We start from the raw sequence: 16620 nt of genomic DNA, 5'->3' as shown, positions 1-16620 counted from the left end.
GCAGAATCGTGAACTGTACACCATCTTTGTGGATCTCACTAAGGCTTTTGACACTGTCAGTCGTGAAGGTCTGTGGCGTATCATGTCGAAGTTTGGGTGCCCTGATAGATTCATCCTGATGGTACGTCAGTTCCACGACGGCATGACGGCTCGTGTTCTGGACGACAGAGAAGCTTCAGAGGCCTTTCCCGTCACAAATGGCGTCAAGCAAGGGTGTGTGTTGGCACCGACCCTGTTCAGCATGATGTTTTCAGCCATGCTGTCAGACGCCTTTCAGAACAGTTCCTTGGGAGTCAGCCTGAGATACAGGACTGATGGGAAACTGTTCAACCTGCGAAGACTCCAGGCTGTCACCAAGATAAAGGAGACTGTGCTACGAGACCTCCTTTTTGCTGACGATTGTGCCCTGAATGCTGGATCAGAGCAGGAAATGCAAGCCAGCATGGACAAATTCGCAGCAGCATGCGATAACTTTGGCCTTCTTATCAACATAAAGAAAACCGAAGTGATGCACCAGCCAGCTCCGAAAGCCCAACACCAAGAGCCCACCATCACAGTGAAGGGGCAAAAGCTGCAAGCAGTGGACCAATTTACATACCTTGGCAGCACCCTCTCCCGTGCAGTGACAATTGACATCGAGGTCAACTGCAGAATCGCCAAGGCAAGCTCTGCATTTGGCGGACTGCTGACCAACGTGTGGGACCGCCGTGGAATAAGCCTTGCTACAAAGCTTAAAGTCTACCGAGCAGTAGTGCTAACTACCTTGATGTATGCCAGTGAGACCTGGACTGTATACAGGAGGCACGCTAGGCAATTGAACCACTTCCACACGACTTGCCTCCGCAGACTTCTGAGGATTCGGTGGCAGGATAAGGTGCCTGACACAGAAGTCCTTTCCAGAGCAGGCCTGCCGTCAGTTTACACTCTGCTTATGAAAGCCCAGACACGCTGGGCAGGCCATGTTGTGAGGATGCCAGACCACCGCATCCCCAAACAGCTCTTCTATGGTGAGCTGTCTCAAGGAAAGCGATCGCACGGGGGACAAAAGAAGCGATACAAAGATACGCTGAAAGCCTCTCTTAAGTCCCTGGATATCGACATCACCTCTTGGGAAACCCTGGCACAAGACCGATCGACATGGCGTACGCTGATCCACCAAGGCTGCCAGACATCTGAAGCTAGAAGGATAACACTAGCACAAGAGAAGCGAGCACTCCGTAAAGCCAGAGCTGCAAATGTTGTAACAGTGGTGCCCACGCATGTCTGCCCGACATGTGGCAGAACATTCCGTGCCCGTATTGGCCTTACCAGCCATTTGCGGACGCACTGTGGACAGCTCACAACCTGATAGATGTTAAGGTCTTCCTCGAAAACGATGGACGAACATCAATATGAGGAGCAAATGTTACCCAATTAATTAAAAACTCATGCTCAGCAGAGTGTTTGTTATATACATCATTATAACTTCACTAAGCATATATTTTATATGACAAGTGGAAGATCCTGTACTCCAAGCAAAGCAGTACATATTTTTTATTATTAGAATATACTATTCACAGATTTGAACAATTATTTAAATTTAATCTTTCCACTCAAACTCAGGTAATGAAAAGTAGGAACTGACAAGGCTGAATAAGATGAGAAAAATGACAGTTTTGCATGTTTTTCCAGGGGCAGCCAACTTACCCTCATTTTGAAACTTAACACACACTGTATCATATCAGAAACACGATCATTTAATTATACCAGCAATCTTTCTTCAAAGAATATGAGCACTATCGAGGCACTATAAAAAGTGTTTTGTTTTGTAAAATGCAGCCTCTTTGTATACAGTCTTTTTTAAATAGATGCAACTGCAATAGTTACAACTTCACTGGGCTCTAAAATGCTTTTAATGACTAAGATGAACTATATTCAAGTTATGCAGCATTCTGAATGTATTTGAAATACTCAATGACTGCTTCTCTTCATTATCAAGATTTATACAACTAAAATATCACATGGTAATATAGCACCCTCTTCTGGTAAACTGCATTATAAAAAAAAATACTATCCCTTCTTGCTCTGGTGACTGAAGCTACCGTACTGTCCAAAGACAGGAAGCATAAATTACACAGCTGGAATATTACCATCATTTACTTCTGGACTATGGGCCAAACTTTTATCTTGGTCTTCATCATTTCTCCATTTTTGCAGGCACCAATAAACTAGGCATAATTTTACACTTGTGCTTCAGGATGTCTAGAAGTCCAGGTTCCTAAATGCACTCTCAGTTATTGGCACCTGCAAGACATGGAGGCTAACGCTGGCCCAGATGATGAGTAAAATGAAAGGGAAGGGTTTTTGGGTTTTTTTGGGTGGGGGGAGGGAGGAGGGAGGGAAAGAGACCTTATAGTCTTGAGAGATATTCTTTAAAATTTGACAAGTTTAATGAACATTGACAGTTAAAGTATTACTAATTTGCCTTTTTCTTTACTAGTTTCACAAGAATCAATACCAAATCTTACTCTAAGAACCCCATCATTCTATCTGCTGAATAGTTATAGCTTTACTCAGTTGAATAGAATCTACTGTGGTTCCCTCATCTAAAGTCTCTGCTTAAAAGTGGCATCCTTGGAAGAATTTTTAAACCATTGCCAGTTATCAACATTTGTACTAAACTCACTAAGAAGCAATGACAACACCTTACCTGTCATCCCATCCATATCCAAAATTTGGATAGGTCAGGGTTTTCCAAACTTTTTAGAAACTTTACCATGAATCAAACAACATTGCTGGAAGTTTTAAAATTATTGTGTTAACATGGGATCTGGAGTCCTACTCCAAACAACTTTTGAAAAACAGATGCAATCTGGAAGCATTTCAGTACAAAAGAATGGCAGTCAGTGGGGGTGGGTGTTTAACACAATTTCAGAAGCTAGATCTTTCTTTTCTGAGTCCCCAACCCCCTTGCCATTTTTGTTGGTTTATAATCACGGGTTCCCCAAAGCCTCTCTCCCCCCTATTGCTATGTGAAGGGACCATGGAAGCAACAGGAGAAACCAATTATAGTTAGACTATACACAAAGTAAACAAACTGGAAAAAATAGAGAAAAAGTTATTTTTCTTTTAGGTTCTTTCAGTTATAGTCATCCTGGGTTTTACATGTAACAACAAGTAAAACATTTTCATACCAAAGTTGACAATATCACTTTAGATCTACATCTTCAGAGATAAAAATCAACCTAGATCCCGCTATTTTATTTTCATGCTATGGAAAGCCCACAAGTCTTTATATACCAGTATAAAGACAAGGTCTTGAGACATGGACATTTTTATCCCCTCTATCCTCACCATTTCACTCCTTGCAACTCTTAGAATTTCTGACAACAATGGCAAATCTTGTTTCAGATTATAAAAACTATAGCACATTCCTGATTTATAGTGAAATAAGCAGAGAAAGAAACACAGCAGATATTAGCCCTTGTAAGTTATGAATAACCAGGAATTATTCATAGTCGTCAGCTTGCTAACAGCCACATCCTTTGGTAAAACTGATACCATAGGTAGAAATATCTAGGTCAATTTCTTTGAGGTAAGAGGGACAAAAATAATTGGCATTTGTTGAAAAATTACATGAACTGCAATGCTCTATTACACCACAAGGGGAAAAAAGGGGGTAAGAGAGGCGTTAAAGATTTTCTAGGTCTACAGCCAGAACTACTTACCTTTTAAACTCATCATGATAAAATTCAGATTTGCATGTCACCATCTCACTGGCCTGATTATCATCACGACTTCTGACTCCACCAAACACGTAAAGCTCTGAGGCAACTCCACATGCCACTGCCCCAAATCTGAGGGCCAAAAGGAGAAGGAAACAAATATTTAATCTGTATACCCATAACCTTGTACATGCCCTACCATAATTCTCTACCTCTTTCATATTCAGCAGATCAAGTATGAAGTAATATTTAAAACCGCATATAAATCATTGTACAAAATAATAGAGCAACAGAGTATCTCTTTGGAAACAAAGATCTAAGTTCAAATTCAGTATGAATTCGAATACTGACACAATACCATTTTTTTCCCCATCCTGTAGAATAGGAGTAATTCTTACAACATCGGGAGTCTACATGAAAATCATCTTTGGCCACAGATCCTCAGCTGCAACTGAGAAGTATCCAGTGCTCCTAGGAGCAAAGGGGTCAAAGGTGGCTTTGACCATGGAGTTGTCTGAGAATACTGCTCTAAATTGCAATAGGAACACCAAAGGACTGTGTCAGCAGCCAGAAATCACTGGGGCCTACACCATGGTGCCCTGGCTATCCCGTTTCCCATCTCACCTCTCCAGCATTACAGCTGGGGTAGTAGCTACTATGACAGCTTCACGCCACCCAACAATTAAGTGAGACACAGGGAAACCACCTTGAGGCCTCTTTTGCCAACTTTAGGACTGCTGTGCATTACCAGGGTGGCACAAAACAGCCTCAACTTACCAAATGACCCAGGCCTTAGTGTTAAAACAGCTGCACAAGCTGTTGACTAGTAAACATACACTAATGTCAGACACACACACAGCCACACTGAAATTAAGATTAACAATCTATTAGTTTCTTTAAAAATAAGTGGGTTTGGACCATTTTTTTAAAATCCATATTATTTTTGATTTTAAAGGATAAACAAGTGTCCTTGTAACCTGGACGTGCATGTGCATCTTATTCACCTTCTCTCTTTTAGTGGACAGATGGCTGTCCATTGCTGAGTCCTAGGGTCGTAACACTCAACAGATTCAAACAGTTTTCCATAGGAGCCTCCACCCATGGCATAGATTTTCTTCTTCATAGCTGCATAGCAGCCAATCTTTAAAAAAAGAAAAATCAGAAGTTGAAAACTGCAGTACCTTAATCCGACTATGTATTTGAATAGGGACTTTAAAAAGAGTTTAACAACAATGCTTTTCTAAATTATGATGTAGTTCTTACCTTTCTAACCATGGTCAGATCTGGCTGCTTGGTCCAAGTCTTGTTATAAATTTCATAGCACTCCATAGAGCGTAGCTCCCTTTCTCTATCCTCACCTCCCAGAATATACAGAATTCCATCAATCTCTACCAAACCAAAATTATGTCGTGCCTATAGGAGACACCAATAAACATTGTAGTAGCATATTTACAACAGTAATGGCTGTGTAATCATTTTTAATACTTGCTCTACCTGCAGAAGTTTGTAACTCAGATCACCTCTGTTAAAAAAGAAGAAGTTATAATGCAAAATATCAATCTCTGGAGCAAGTTTTTTATTCTGTAATTTAATATAAGAACATAATATAGGACAAATAAGAGCATTAAAGTTAAAACAGAGGTTCAGCAAGTGAATAGTAGCATGTTTCTTTAGTATTCAAGAATCTGAGCTATGGACCATGCTCCATTCTTCAACTAATCCGGAAGCAAGAATTTCCCCTTACAGTGACCAGGTCTGGCTAATCAATGCTGCAAATAAACACTCTGGACCCATAATTCCCCATTGGTCCAGCTCTCCTGATTGTAGCAGTGGTGGAACCTGTAGTTTAGCCCGAGTGCAAGTGTTTTTAAACACATGTTTTCTCTAACCTTATTCACAGTAGGCTGTAAAAACACTGCTACTGGTTCCACAGTCATCACCAAAAGAGCTATGCTGAAATCTCCTCAGGTGCAAGGATGAGTTATTTAATAGAAGGCCTTCGGTAAAGAAAATTCTGGAGCACAATCAACAACTTGTTAAATAAAAAAAATCCTATACCTGCTTAAAAAAATCAACACCCCAAAAAGGTGACTTTCAGGACTTACATTTATATATAGTGGAATAGTCACTTTTTGATGGCAGCTAAAACATGAAAAAAGAACCCAAGCTGGCAAGTTTACGATAAGGTTCAAGTTACTTTCCATGTGTTGCTCCACCCCCCATTTCATGTGCATCCTTCTGCATGGTCCAATCCTCTCATCATGTTAGATTCTCAATACTATTTTTATATATACACATTTAAAAAAAAAAAAGCCAATGAACTCTAATGGGTTACTTTATGAACAGAACCAAACATCAGAGTTCATAAGGAATTCTGCAGCTTAGCTCCATAGCTAGTTCTTCAGTAACAACCAACGTTTTCCAGAGGCTGCAGTTATTACTAATCCAAGCGTGGCATCTAGGAAATATATAAGAAAAACAAAAATCTGCACCATGGCTTTGATTAGATCAAGTGCAAGCAGCTGGAAAATCAATTGGTCTGACCTATACTGCATTCTAAAAGTACCATCTGTCCAGGATACTGTACTTATATGACCACCCCCTCCCCCCACCCATAAACATAGCATCTGAGTGCCTCCAAATCTTTTAATGTATTTATCCTCATAACATTCCTGTTAGGTAGGGGATTACTATTATCATCATTTTACAGACAGGCAACTGAGGTACAGAGAGGCCAAGAGACTTGCCCAAGGTCACAATGGAAGTTTCTGGCAGAACAGAGATTTCCCAAGTCCTAAGCTAATGCTCTAACTACTACACCATCCATCCTCTACTTTTCAAAGGAAAAATAAACCCCCATACAGTTGGGTAGTGATCTTGCCTCATTCATTGGTGGCAAGGAACTCCATGAATTGGTATCAGGATCATATTTTTCTCCAGAGCTCAGAGTTTCCTTATTTTCATCTTGACCTCCAAGTACAAACAAAGATCCTTCTGTAAAACAAAGTGCATGTGAAGATTTTAAAATGGAAGTCACACCAATCATCGTCACAGGGCACTGAGCCATATCTTGGAAATCACAAGTTCATAAAAATGCCATATTGGACTCCAGACTGGCAAAAGGTAAAGACTGTACTTTTCCCTGTGGTTTAACCCATCAGTGCAGATTCTACAGGCCAAATTCAGCACTGGTGTACTCAGTGGAACACAACTGAAGTCATAGTGTGGTTACTTGAGTAAAACATTCCCATAGCGACAGATTCAGCAGACTCCAACAAAATATCAAATTATGATTCCAAGATCTTCCCCTCAGAGGGAATCCTCACAAGACAAAGCAGCATGCTGGGGGAAGGTGGGTGGGGGAAAATGAACAGGCTCTAGTGTAGCTTGCTCTACGAAAGCAAACTACATTACAAACTATACCCCATTTTTGACAACCTGGTGAGTTTACACTCCACTTGCTTTTTGTTAAAATAACATGCTGTCATTTACCTGCCGAGAGTACTCCATGGTTGATTCTTGGAATACTCATAGGGGCAAGTTCAATCCAGAGTTGCCTATTAGGATCATAAAGAGGGCACATGCATCGCATCACAGCTGTTGGTTTCCGTGACCTGAAAAAGGAGGAAATATATATATATATATATATATATATATATATACACACACACACACACACACACACACACACATCTACCTCGATATAACGCTGTCCTCGGGAGCCAAAAAAATCTTACCGCGTTATAGGTAAAACCGCGTTATATCAAACTTGATTTGATCCGCCGGAGCGCACAACCCCGCCCCCGCCCCGCAGCACTGCTTTACCGTATTATATCAGGTGGCATTTATATATACATATATATATTATATCTAAATACTTACAACACAGGGGTCACTAAAATTGCTTGATTAATCATGTATTTTAAGTATAGATTCATAAACATGTGCATCTGGAAAATGCCACAAAGACACGGTCCCAGCACAAAAGAGCTTACAATCTAAGTTTCTAAATGTATAGGCAAGAAGGAGGGTGGTGGGGAGAATATGCGACGCAAGGAAACTAGCTATGGCCCTAGTCAGTGAGGAATTTTATATAAAAAGCAGATTATACTATCATAGAACATCAGTATTTCTTCTCCCAGTAGAATGAGTTTTAAATGTAACTGAACAGGAGGTGCTACTGAGTTTTTATCAATAGTGAGCAAAAGTCAAAGTTGGGTCAGCAAAGAACAATTCCCTCCTCCCAACCCCACAAAATACTTGAAAAAGGAAAGGAGAATGGGCATTGTCACCTTAAATCTCAATGTAACGAACAGAGAATCTACTTTGGCATCGCAGGTAGGTCCTGATGCTAAAGCAGAGTTTTGATATTTTATTAAAATGTAACACTGATCTGAGGGGAAAAAAAACAAACCTGTAAAATAAGTGTTGCTTTTGGTGTTCCATATTTATTCTTAATTAGGACTTTCGCATCAAACCTGCTCAGTTTACAAGTCTGAACAAAATTTTTCTGGCACCAGCATATGGTACCACAAAAGTTGTGTCTTCGGCTTTCTACCTCACTAACTTTCAACACTGAGGATGTTTTAATCAGAAGTTTGCTATGGAACTACACTGCTATTGTAAGGACTCTCACAAACCTCACTCAGCCAATCAATGGACATATGATTAAATGTGATTAGAGTAATTTTTGTTTGTATGGTGTCTCGAATATGTAAAGCGCTATGATAATGCTACATATTTATTTGTATTTTAATACTTGTTAAAGATGGATTTTTAGAAGTTTAAGTTAAGTAACTTGTTCACTGAATATATTTGACATTCTAAAATGGATCAAACATAAGGGTGTTCTAGGTACATCTAACCATGCTAAAAAACAAGTTTTATAATGTGCCCAATTAATTCAACACTAAATGGGTTAATATTAACTTCACTTCTTTATCAATAAGAAGATGGACCTTTGCTGTGACCCAGTATGGCCAATCTAGGCCAGTATCCTGTCTTCCGACAGTGACCAATGCCAGGGAATTAACAGAACAGGTAATCATCAAGTGATCCATCCCCTGTCACCCATTCCCAGCTTCTGGCAAACAGAGGCTAGGGACACCATTCCTGCCCATTCTGGCTAATAGCCATTGATGGACCTAGCCTCCATGAAGTTATCTAGTTCTTTTTTTGAACTCTGTTTATAGTCTTGGCCTTCACAACATCCTATGGCAAGGAGTTCCACTGACTGACTGTGCATTGTGTGAATAATACTTCCTTTTGTTTGTTTTAAACCTGCTGCCTATTAATTTAATTTGGTGACCCCTAAGTCATGAGTTATGAAAAGGAGAAAATAACACGTCCTTATTTACTTTCTCCACACCAATCATGATTTTATAGACCTCTATCATATCCCCCCCTTAGTCATCTCTTTTCCAAGCTGAAAAGTCCCAGACTTATTAATCTCTCCTCATATGGAAGCCATTCCATATCCCTAATCATTTTTGTTGCCCTTTTCTGAACCTTTTCCAATTCCAATATATCTTTTTTGAGATGTGGCAACCACATCTGCACGCAGTATTCAAGATCTGCGTATGCTATGGATTTATAGAGAGGCAATAAGTTACCACCTGCTCACTAACTGCTTAAATAATACAAGCCATTTCTGTCGGTAACGTACTGAATACTTACACTCTTTCTTCACCACCAACAGTCACTATACACTCGGAATAACCTCTGGGTTTGAAAGAAGCTAACATTGCCTCCCCCTGCTGTGGTGGAGTGAGTGGAATGTTGTTACATTCTTTGACAATCTCCCGTACCAGTGGTTCACTCATCATCTGCTCACGCAAATAAGTTGAATCTAATCCTGAAACCCACACTGCTGACATGACATCCTTCAGGTGAACCTAGAGAACCAGAAAAATTCAAAATTTCCAAAACAGTTTAAAAACAAAATTTTGTTCACCATACTTTAGAATATAGCTCCAAGGGAATTCTTATGTGATGTATTTATTTTAATATACAGAAAATACTGAAAAATATTTTATGGATAAAACAACTTAATTTCTAAATAAAACTATTTTAGCAAGCACAGTTTAAGTTTCTATGTCTTGTGGCAAATGGTTACTTCCCCTCCACCCAACAATAAGCTCATACATCAAACACACAAAGACTAACAACTGTGTTACTTCATTCAGTGTTTTTATCTGCAAACAAGGGGAGGATGCAGCTACAGTATAAGCAACACTTCAGCTCAACAGCCCCAATCTACTTTCCATCTTTATATACAGTGTAATATCTAAATCCTAGAAATGCAAGAATACAGGAAAAATAATTTATCTGCACTGTATTAGCATCAGGTAATTTTATGTGAGCCCAATTTACTAAACAAACTATGTAATTTAGTGCACGCTAACCTTTCTTAATTCTGAATCGTGGGAGATCCATCTAATTACTGCTTCAAATACATATCTTTCATTTCCAACATTCAGCTTTTCCAGGGATAGCACTTCTTTCAGTTTTTGGGGACTCAGTTCCAGGAACTCCTCTGTGCTGCTGACATCTCGGAAGTGAGTTTCCAGATACTCCGAGGCAAGGTAATAAACGTGACGCAAACAATAGTGCAGTGCAAAGTCCCGAATACCAATACAGTTCTCAGCAGCTATACAACCTTCTAAAAACTCACAGCAGAGGGTTTTAAGATCTGTAAGAAGCAGGAGATCAGCTGCCTGCAGAACATCTTGGATAGTGTCTTCATTTAGCCTGATCTGCAAGAGTTTATTGTAAAAAGTTACAACCACAATTCACTATCTGATATAACTTTATAACTGATTCTTAGGGCTGGTCTACAGGATCACTTACGATGATATAACTTACGTCGCTTAGGGTGTGAAAAAGACAGCACCCTAAGTGACATAAGTTACAACCACCTAAGTACTGTCCACACCTTGCGGAGGTGGAGTAATTATGCCAACAGAAGAGTGCTCTCCCGTCAGCATAGCGTGTCTTCATCAGATGCGCTGCAGCTGCGCCAATGTAGCGTTTCAGTGCAGACTTGCCCTTAGTGACTGAATAATGGAATATAACATAGGTGTAGAAGATGATTTGAAACTACCATGCAGAAGGATAAAGCCACTGCTGGTGGGCAACTTAACTGGGGAGAGGGTGGGTGCAAGCTGGGTAGAGGGCATCTGAAGGGATGTTTTGTCTGAAGGAACAATGAAACTGTTCAACTCATCTGGGAAAATGAACTATATTTTGCTGGTAAGACAAATCAGCACACACAGAAAAGAGACAGAGCCCCAACTGCACTTTTTTCATCTTTACTGTGGCCTTGATGACGAAACTATTTTCTTAAAAATGGTTTCAGCTAACCAAGAGCCGATGCCACCTGATGCGTTTGGAGACCTGTTTGAAATTAATTTGGCAAGGTCAGTCTGGTTCCTGATGGACAAACCAAAAGCAGATTTTAAGCTGTGTTTTGCTGGAAGTCAGTAGTGACTAGGGAGGACTGAACGGATGTGGAGAGGAAAAAAACCAAAAACTGTCAGCCTTAAATGGCTGGATTTGATGGATACCAGCGGGGCAATGAAGTGGGAAGCTCGGACTGCCCAGATGGAAAATGTTCTGTGAAGGTCTGCAGCCTCCCAGGTTGCCAATCCAGACACTTTTCACAAGTACCAAATCACATGCTTTAAACAATAAATGTTAAACTTTAAAAAAAACAAAACAACCAAAAAAACCCCTTACTAGTTTCTTCACTGAGTTAGTTTTAAAGTTTGTTTCTTGGGATACACGACATTAAGCAGAGCAAGAGAAGCACATCTGAAGTGCTTACAATCTATTTTTGGTTCATACCAGTAGCCTGCATTCTGGCGTATAGAAGTCATTTCATAGCAAAGACTCAAAGCACAAAGTTCACTATTGCTGCCTTTTTTGGATGACAGGATAAAACAAAAAGCGGTGGCTTATCTCTAACTGGTGCTGCTGAATTAGACAGTGAGAGATGCAATAATTCTGTTAAGCACCATACCTGCCCACTGAAGATGTAATCCAGTATTTCTCTCATGATTTCGACAGATATCCCTTCAAGTTCAATCTTATATGTAGATCCATCATCCTTTGGAGGATTATAGTTCAATTTTGTTCTGTGGGGAAAAACAGTAACTAATGAGTCTGCAGTATCTAGTTACCAAAACATCACGGGTCGTACTTCCTTGCAGACGCTCTCAAAGCAAGGTACCAGGATATTGTTAGAAGAAAGGATATCACAAAAATATCTACACAGATGCCTGAGCATTCCAACAGGTGTGGGGATCTGAATCTAGATGTAATATATATAATAAACAGACTTTATGCCAGCTATTTTGGGGAAATTAGGTTAATATAATTTAAGAGGCTAGTCCTATTAATCAGGAATCATGATTATGGCTACATTTTAGTCACAGGAATTTTTAATAAAACTAAGACAGGTCAAGGGCTGTAAACAAAAATTCATGGCCTGTGATCTGTCCCTGACTTGTACTATATACCCTTGCAGAAACCCTCCTATTAATGAGATAGTGCTGTTTAGAGGTTTCAGATCTAACCAAATGTACGACTGTCTAAACAGTGTCCTATTTCAGGCCATAATAATGGTTAACCTGAAATCACTTACTTCAGCCCAAATCCAAAAAACAACGGGAAAAAAAATCAATCTTGAGAACATTGTACTTTTAGGGGATGGGGGATTATGTTTTTGAGAAAAAGTACAAATATAAAAAGCCAGAAAAAAAAATATATATATATTCAGAACCATGAAAATGCACATTGAATATACCCCTTTCAACATTAACTCTACTCCCATATGCTATCCTGAAGACAACTGGAAACAATAAGACCACATTATTTATCCATTAGACAGGTTCACTTTATCAGTGAGTACAAAAATGTTAATAAATTAAGATTAAAAGTAAGCTATGTGATAGAGAGATAAAGTGGTCTTGAAATTTCTATTTGTTTTCAGTGTGTGGAAAAAAAGTAGGTATAGGTATGGAGGCTGGGCTGTGCATAACTGTAAATTTCTATAATTTAATTTTAAAAGTAAGATTTTGAAATTGTTTAAATAGAGATATTTCAGCAAGTAAGTATACACGGCTGGTGGAACAGCAGATACTTAATTACAATTCCCAGGACGCTGATTTATTCTGAGTGTCTGAGTTGCATACCTGCTGCATAGTCACACATATCTAAGTGACTGGGGAGGCTGACAGTTATTAGCAGCAAACCAGCATGCAGAGATTTACATAATTAGTTTTGGTTGTTTCATTCATTAATTTGGGACTAGGCAAAGATCTTTTCTCTGATTGGCTCCTATACAATACTCCGAACTTTGGAGCTGTTTGGCATCAACAGAAAAGGCTGCGTCAACTTTTCTTATTTCAGCTAAAGGAAATAGAACACTAAGATTTACATGCAAGGCAACCCCCCCCCCCCCCGCAAAACACCCCAACATATCAAAACAACAAAGAAAACATTGTATCAACCAATACAAAGGGAATGAGGGTAGGGAAGAAGGGGTGAAGTGGAGTTTCTGTTTGTCCACTTCTCAACTCTGCCCACCCCTTCCAGGCCATCAAGTATTTTCCCCACCAGAACAGCTGTCCTATTAGTTATTACATTGTATGCTCTGGGAGTAAGTACAGCCTCTTGCTCCAAATTCACCTTTGAAAACAATGTATGCAAAAGTATATTGCTGTTATCCTGGGGAGAAGAGCCCCGCTGACTGGAGTGGAGAGAAAGATTTCTATAAGAGGAAGAGTAGAAGAAAAATAAGGGAGAAAGGTTAAGAGGATTTTTTAAACTATTTTCTTAAACCATTTAATTTGCAACAGGTCGGCAAAGCAAGGGGTGGCGGGAAGTGGCACGGGTGAGGGATGTGCTGGCCACGGCTTCCTGCCACCCACACTGGCCTGGGACGGCAAACCGCGGCCAGTGGGAGCTGCGGTCCGCCGAACCTGGCGACACGGCAGGTAAACAGGCCCAGCCCGCCAGGGTCCTTACCCTGGTGAACCGTGTGCCAGAGGTTGCCAACCCTGGGCTAAAACATGTTTGTGCTAGTGAATCAATCCCAAATTAGAAAGTGAGCTCTACTCAATACTAGTTAGAGGGATCTGAACCTGCCAAGGCAATACTCCAGACTCCCCCATCAATAATAAGCATTGAAACCTCCTCTGCAGATTTAGGTACAAACCTACTCACGCCCAGGGCCGGCTCCAGGGTTTTTGTCGCCCCAAGCGGCCGGGGGAAAAAAAAAAAAGAAGCCGCAATCGCGATCGGTGGCAGCTCCACCGCGCCGCTTTCTTCTTCGGCGGCACTTTGGCAGCAGGTCCTTCCATCCAAGAGGGACCCACCGCCCCTTCCCCTTGGCTGCCCCAAGCACCTGCTTGCTGAGCTGCTGCCTGGAGCCGGCCTCGCTCTCGCCAAGACACAATGAAGGCTAAGTTGGTCTCCTCCCAATTCAGGTCCCATATATGCGTTTATGAGCCATCAGAGCGCCACCTCCCCACATTAACACTAATTAAGCCTTGTTTAATTTTACCATTAAAAAAGCTAGACATTTGATAATGTGTCTGGATTTATAGCTGTAACACTTTCCTCTCATCAAGCTTGAATTTTGCGCATGCAAAACTTTTTAGATCATATAAAATAAGTCAGACATAGAAACATGATGAAGCAGTTTAATGCCACCCACCCCCTCCTCCAAAATACATGTTACAATGAAAGAAGTAGGATTTATTTTTCAGGTCACACCCCGGCCCTTTGGCAGCACACATGGAAGCTATCTGTCTTCACCACACCCTGTAGAGAGTGCCAGCTTTCCAAATATTTTGCCTACGTACTTAGTTTTTAGGTGCTCTGAAAAGAATGAGCAATGTCAGATCCCAAGGCGAAATGATCCAGACAACATCTCAGTGTAAAAAAAAAAAAAAAAAAGGGAGGGGAAGGAGAATTGTTTTGTTTTTGTTTTGTAAGGAGGAGGATTGCATTTAGTTTAAAGCTTTTCAGAGTAAAGAAAAAAGAAGGTTGGCTAAAAATTAGATAATTAAGTTTTTCCATATTGTAGGAGGAACAAGATAATTCCTTCAAACAGCAGCCACAGAGACATAGCATTCAGCATGTTTTTCTAGCACCAACAGCAATTCCAAGTTAGGGCCCCACTTCTATATGTCAATGGAATTTTTTGCTTCATTTTACTGTGTTTTAAAGGCCTTGTGCTGGATCGTGATTTCATTTGCCCCACTATAAATCTGATATTATTCTGCTGCAGTCAATGGATTTAGGATTTACAGCCAGTGTGGAGTAGAATCTGGCCCTCAATCTCCAGTCAAGTCTGAGGCCTTGTCTATAGTTGGGTTTAAGCCATCAGTGGCAAGGTGGATTGATTTAAACCCCCATATGGAAAGCCTTGATTTAAATAATCATTTTAGTATATATCTTACTATTTAGTATATATATTTAGTATATATCTTACTATTTTCAAATTCTTATTAGCTATACATTTTTAGTATGTTAGAAAATGGTGAATGATGGGTGGAATCATAAATATTCAAACTTGAGAAATGAGCTAAGCAAAGCTTAGGGAGAGAGAGACTATAAAATAGGCACATGAGACGACTAGGGTGAGCCCAATGGATGATCCCGATATGGTGCATCTTGGAGTCAGAGGCTGGCTCCCAATGCCTGTGATGAGTTTTCCAGTCTCTTGCACCCAGTAGGACAGCCCCTAGTTTCCCACAGGATCAAGCCCTTAATACAGTACCTGACCTATTGTGACATATTTATAAAGCTTGATCTCTAAAGTTAGATCTTTTCCCCTGATTTTTCTTTATATAATAGAGAAGTAGCCTTTAACTAAAGTTTTTGCTAAAGGTTTATGGGGATTCATTATATTTATTTAAATGTTTTAAGAGATAATAAATTAAAGCCTTAACATATTTTGTAATTCCCATTTTAAAAACATTTTTTAAAAAGAAAAATTATAATTTAAATAAAATAAGAAATATCCAATGTAAATAAAAAAAATACATTTTGATTTTTCCCCCCAAGAAAATCACTTATTTTTATCCACCCTTATCAGTGGGCAGAAACTACTGTAGCTATTCCAATGCAAAACCCAAGCATAGACAAAGAAGCTACAATTTGCAACAGTTGAGTTCATCTTGGTACAAATTGCAATTTTCCCGGTCTACGTTTGTAGTTTGTACTCATTTAGCTGCACAGGTTGCTGGCCACTGATGGGAGAAACATAACTAATCCCAACTAGAAAACCTTGTCCACCCTACAAAAAACCACAAACACGCTCATTAGTGACAACATGTGTATCTGAAAGTGTTGATCACAGCTTGTCTTGGTTTGAACTGTGATCAGAACCAATTCAGCTCTGGGTATATTCTGCAGCACAGAGAAGGCTTAAGGGACATCCTCTTATATTAGAAGCACATTTTAAAAATCCTTAACCTTTTTGTGACAATGCATTTGGAAAGAGACCTGAACTATTCTAAAGTAATTAAAAAAAAATACAAAAACCTGTACAATATTATTCAACAGGTAACAGCTTAGCTAGTATAAAAAATACTAGTCGTCATTATATCTCTCTGGTTAACTTTAACTTAGCATCTAAATTATAAAGCTTCAAGCCACCGCTCTGGTGCAGGTGCCACCTAAATTTGGTTGTTATATAGCTCATGTTTCCTAACTTCCACTTCATAACAACTTGAAATTGAAAACAGCTTGCAGACTCTTACTAAAACATTTCCATATACATTAGGCATTATTTTGAAACCATGACTTGCCTACTTTGTCATCTCCACTTCTGTTCAAAGGATGACATTCCTGGAGTTTGGCTCTTAACCAAGAGCTGGGCCTTTGCCTTGCTTAGGAATACAAA

The 16620-nt window shown here is 39.8% G+C and overlaps 1 protein-coding gene across 1 annotated transcript in view; it reads right to left on the bottom strand.

The window, feature by feature from the left end:
* Nucleotides 1-16620, bottom strand: part of GAN (gigaxonin) — a 41086-nt gene that overhangs the window by 11958 nt on the left and 12508 nt on the right. The window contains exons 2-9 of the mRNA XM_044986970.1: nucleotides 11725-11839; nucleotides 10109-10459; nucleotides 9381-9598; nucleotides 7197-7318; nucleotides 6586-6698; nucleotides 4968-5117; nucleotides 4709-4845; nucleotides 3708-3836 (exon numbers count right to left, since the gene is read on the bottom strand). Of these exons, the coding sequence (XP_044842905.1) occupies nucleotides 3708-3836; nucleotides 4709-4845; nucleotides 4968-5117; nucleotides 6586-6698; nucleotides 7197-7318; nucleotides 9381-9598; nucleotides 10109-10459; nucleotides 11725-11839 (1335 nt within the window). The remainder of the gene's footprint in view (nucleotides 1-3707; nucleotides 3837-4708; nucleotides 4846-4967; nucleotides 5118-6585; nucleotides 6699-7196; nucleotides 7319-9380; nucleotides 9599-10108; nucleotides 10460-11724; nucleotides 11840-16620) is intronic.

This window comes from Mauremys mutica, chromosome 14 (assembly GCF_020497125.1).
Source record: "Mauremys mutica isolate MM-2020 ecotype Southern chromosome 14, ASM2049712v1, whole genome shotgun sequence".
NCBI lineage: Eukaryota > Metazoa > Chordata > Testudines > Geoemydidae > Mauremys > Mauremys mutica.
This window is presented reverse-complemented; position numbering and strand designations above follow the sequence as displayed.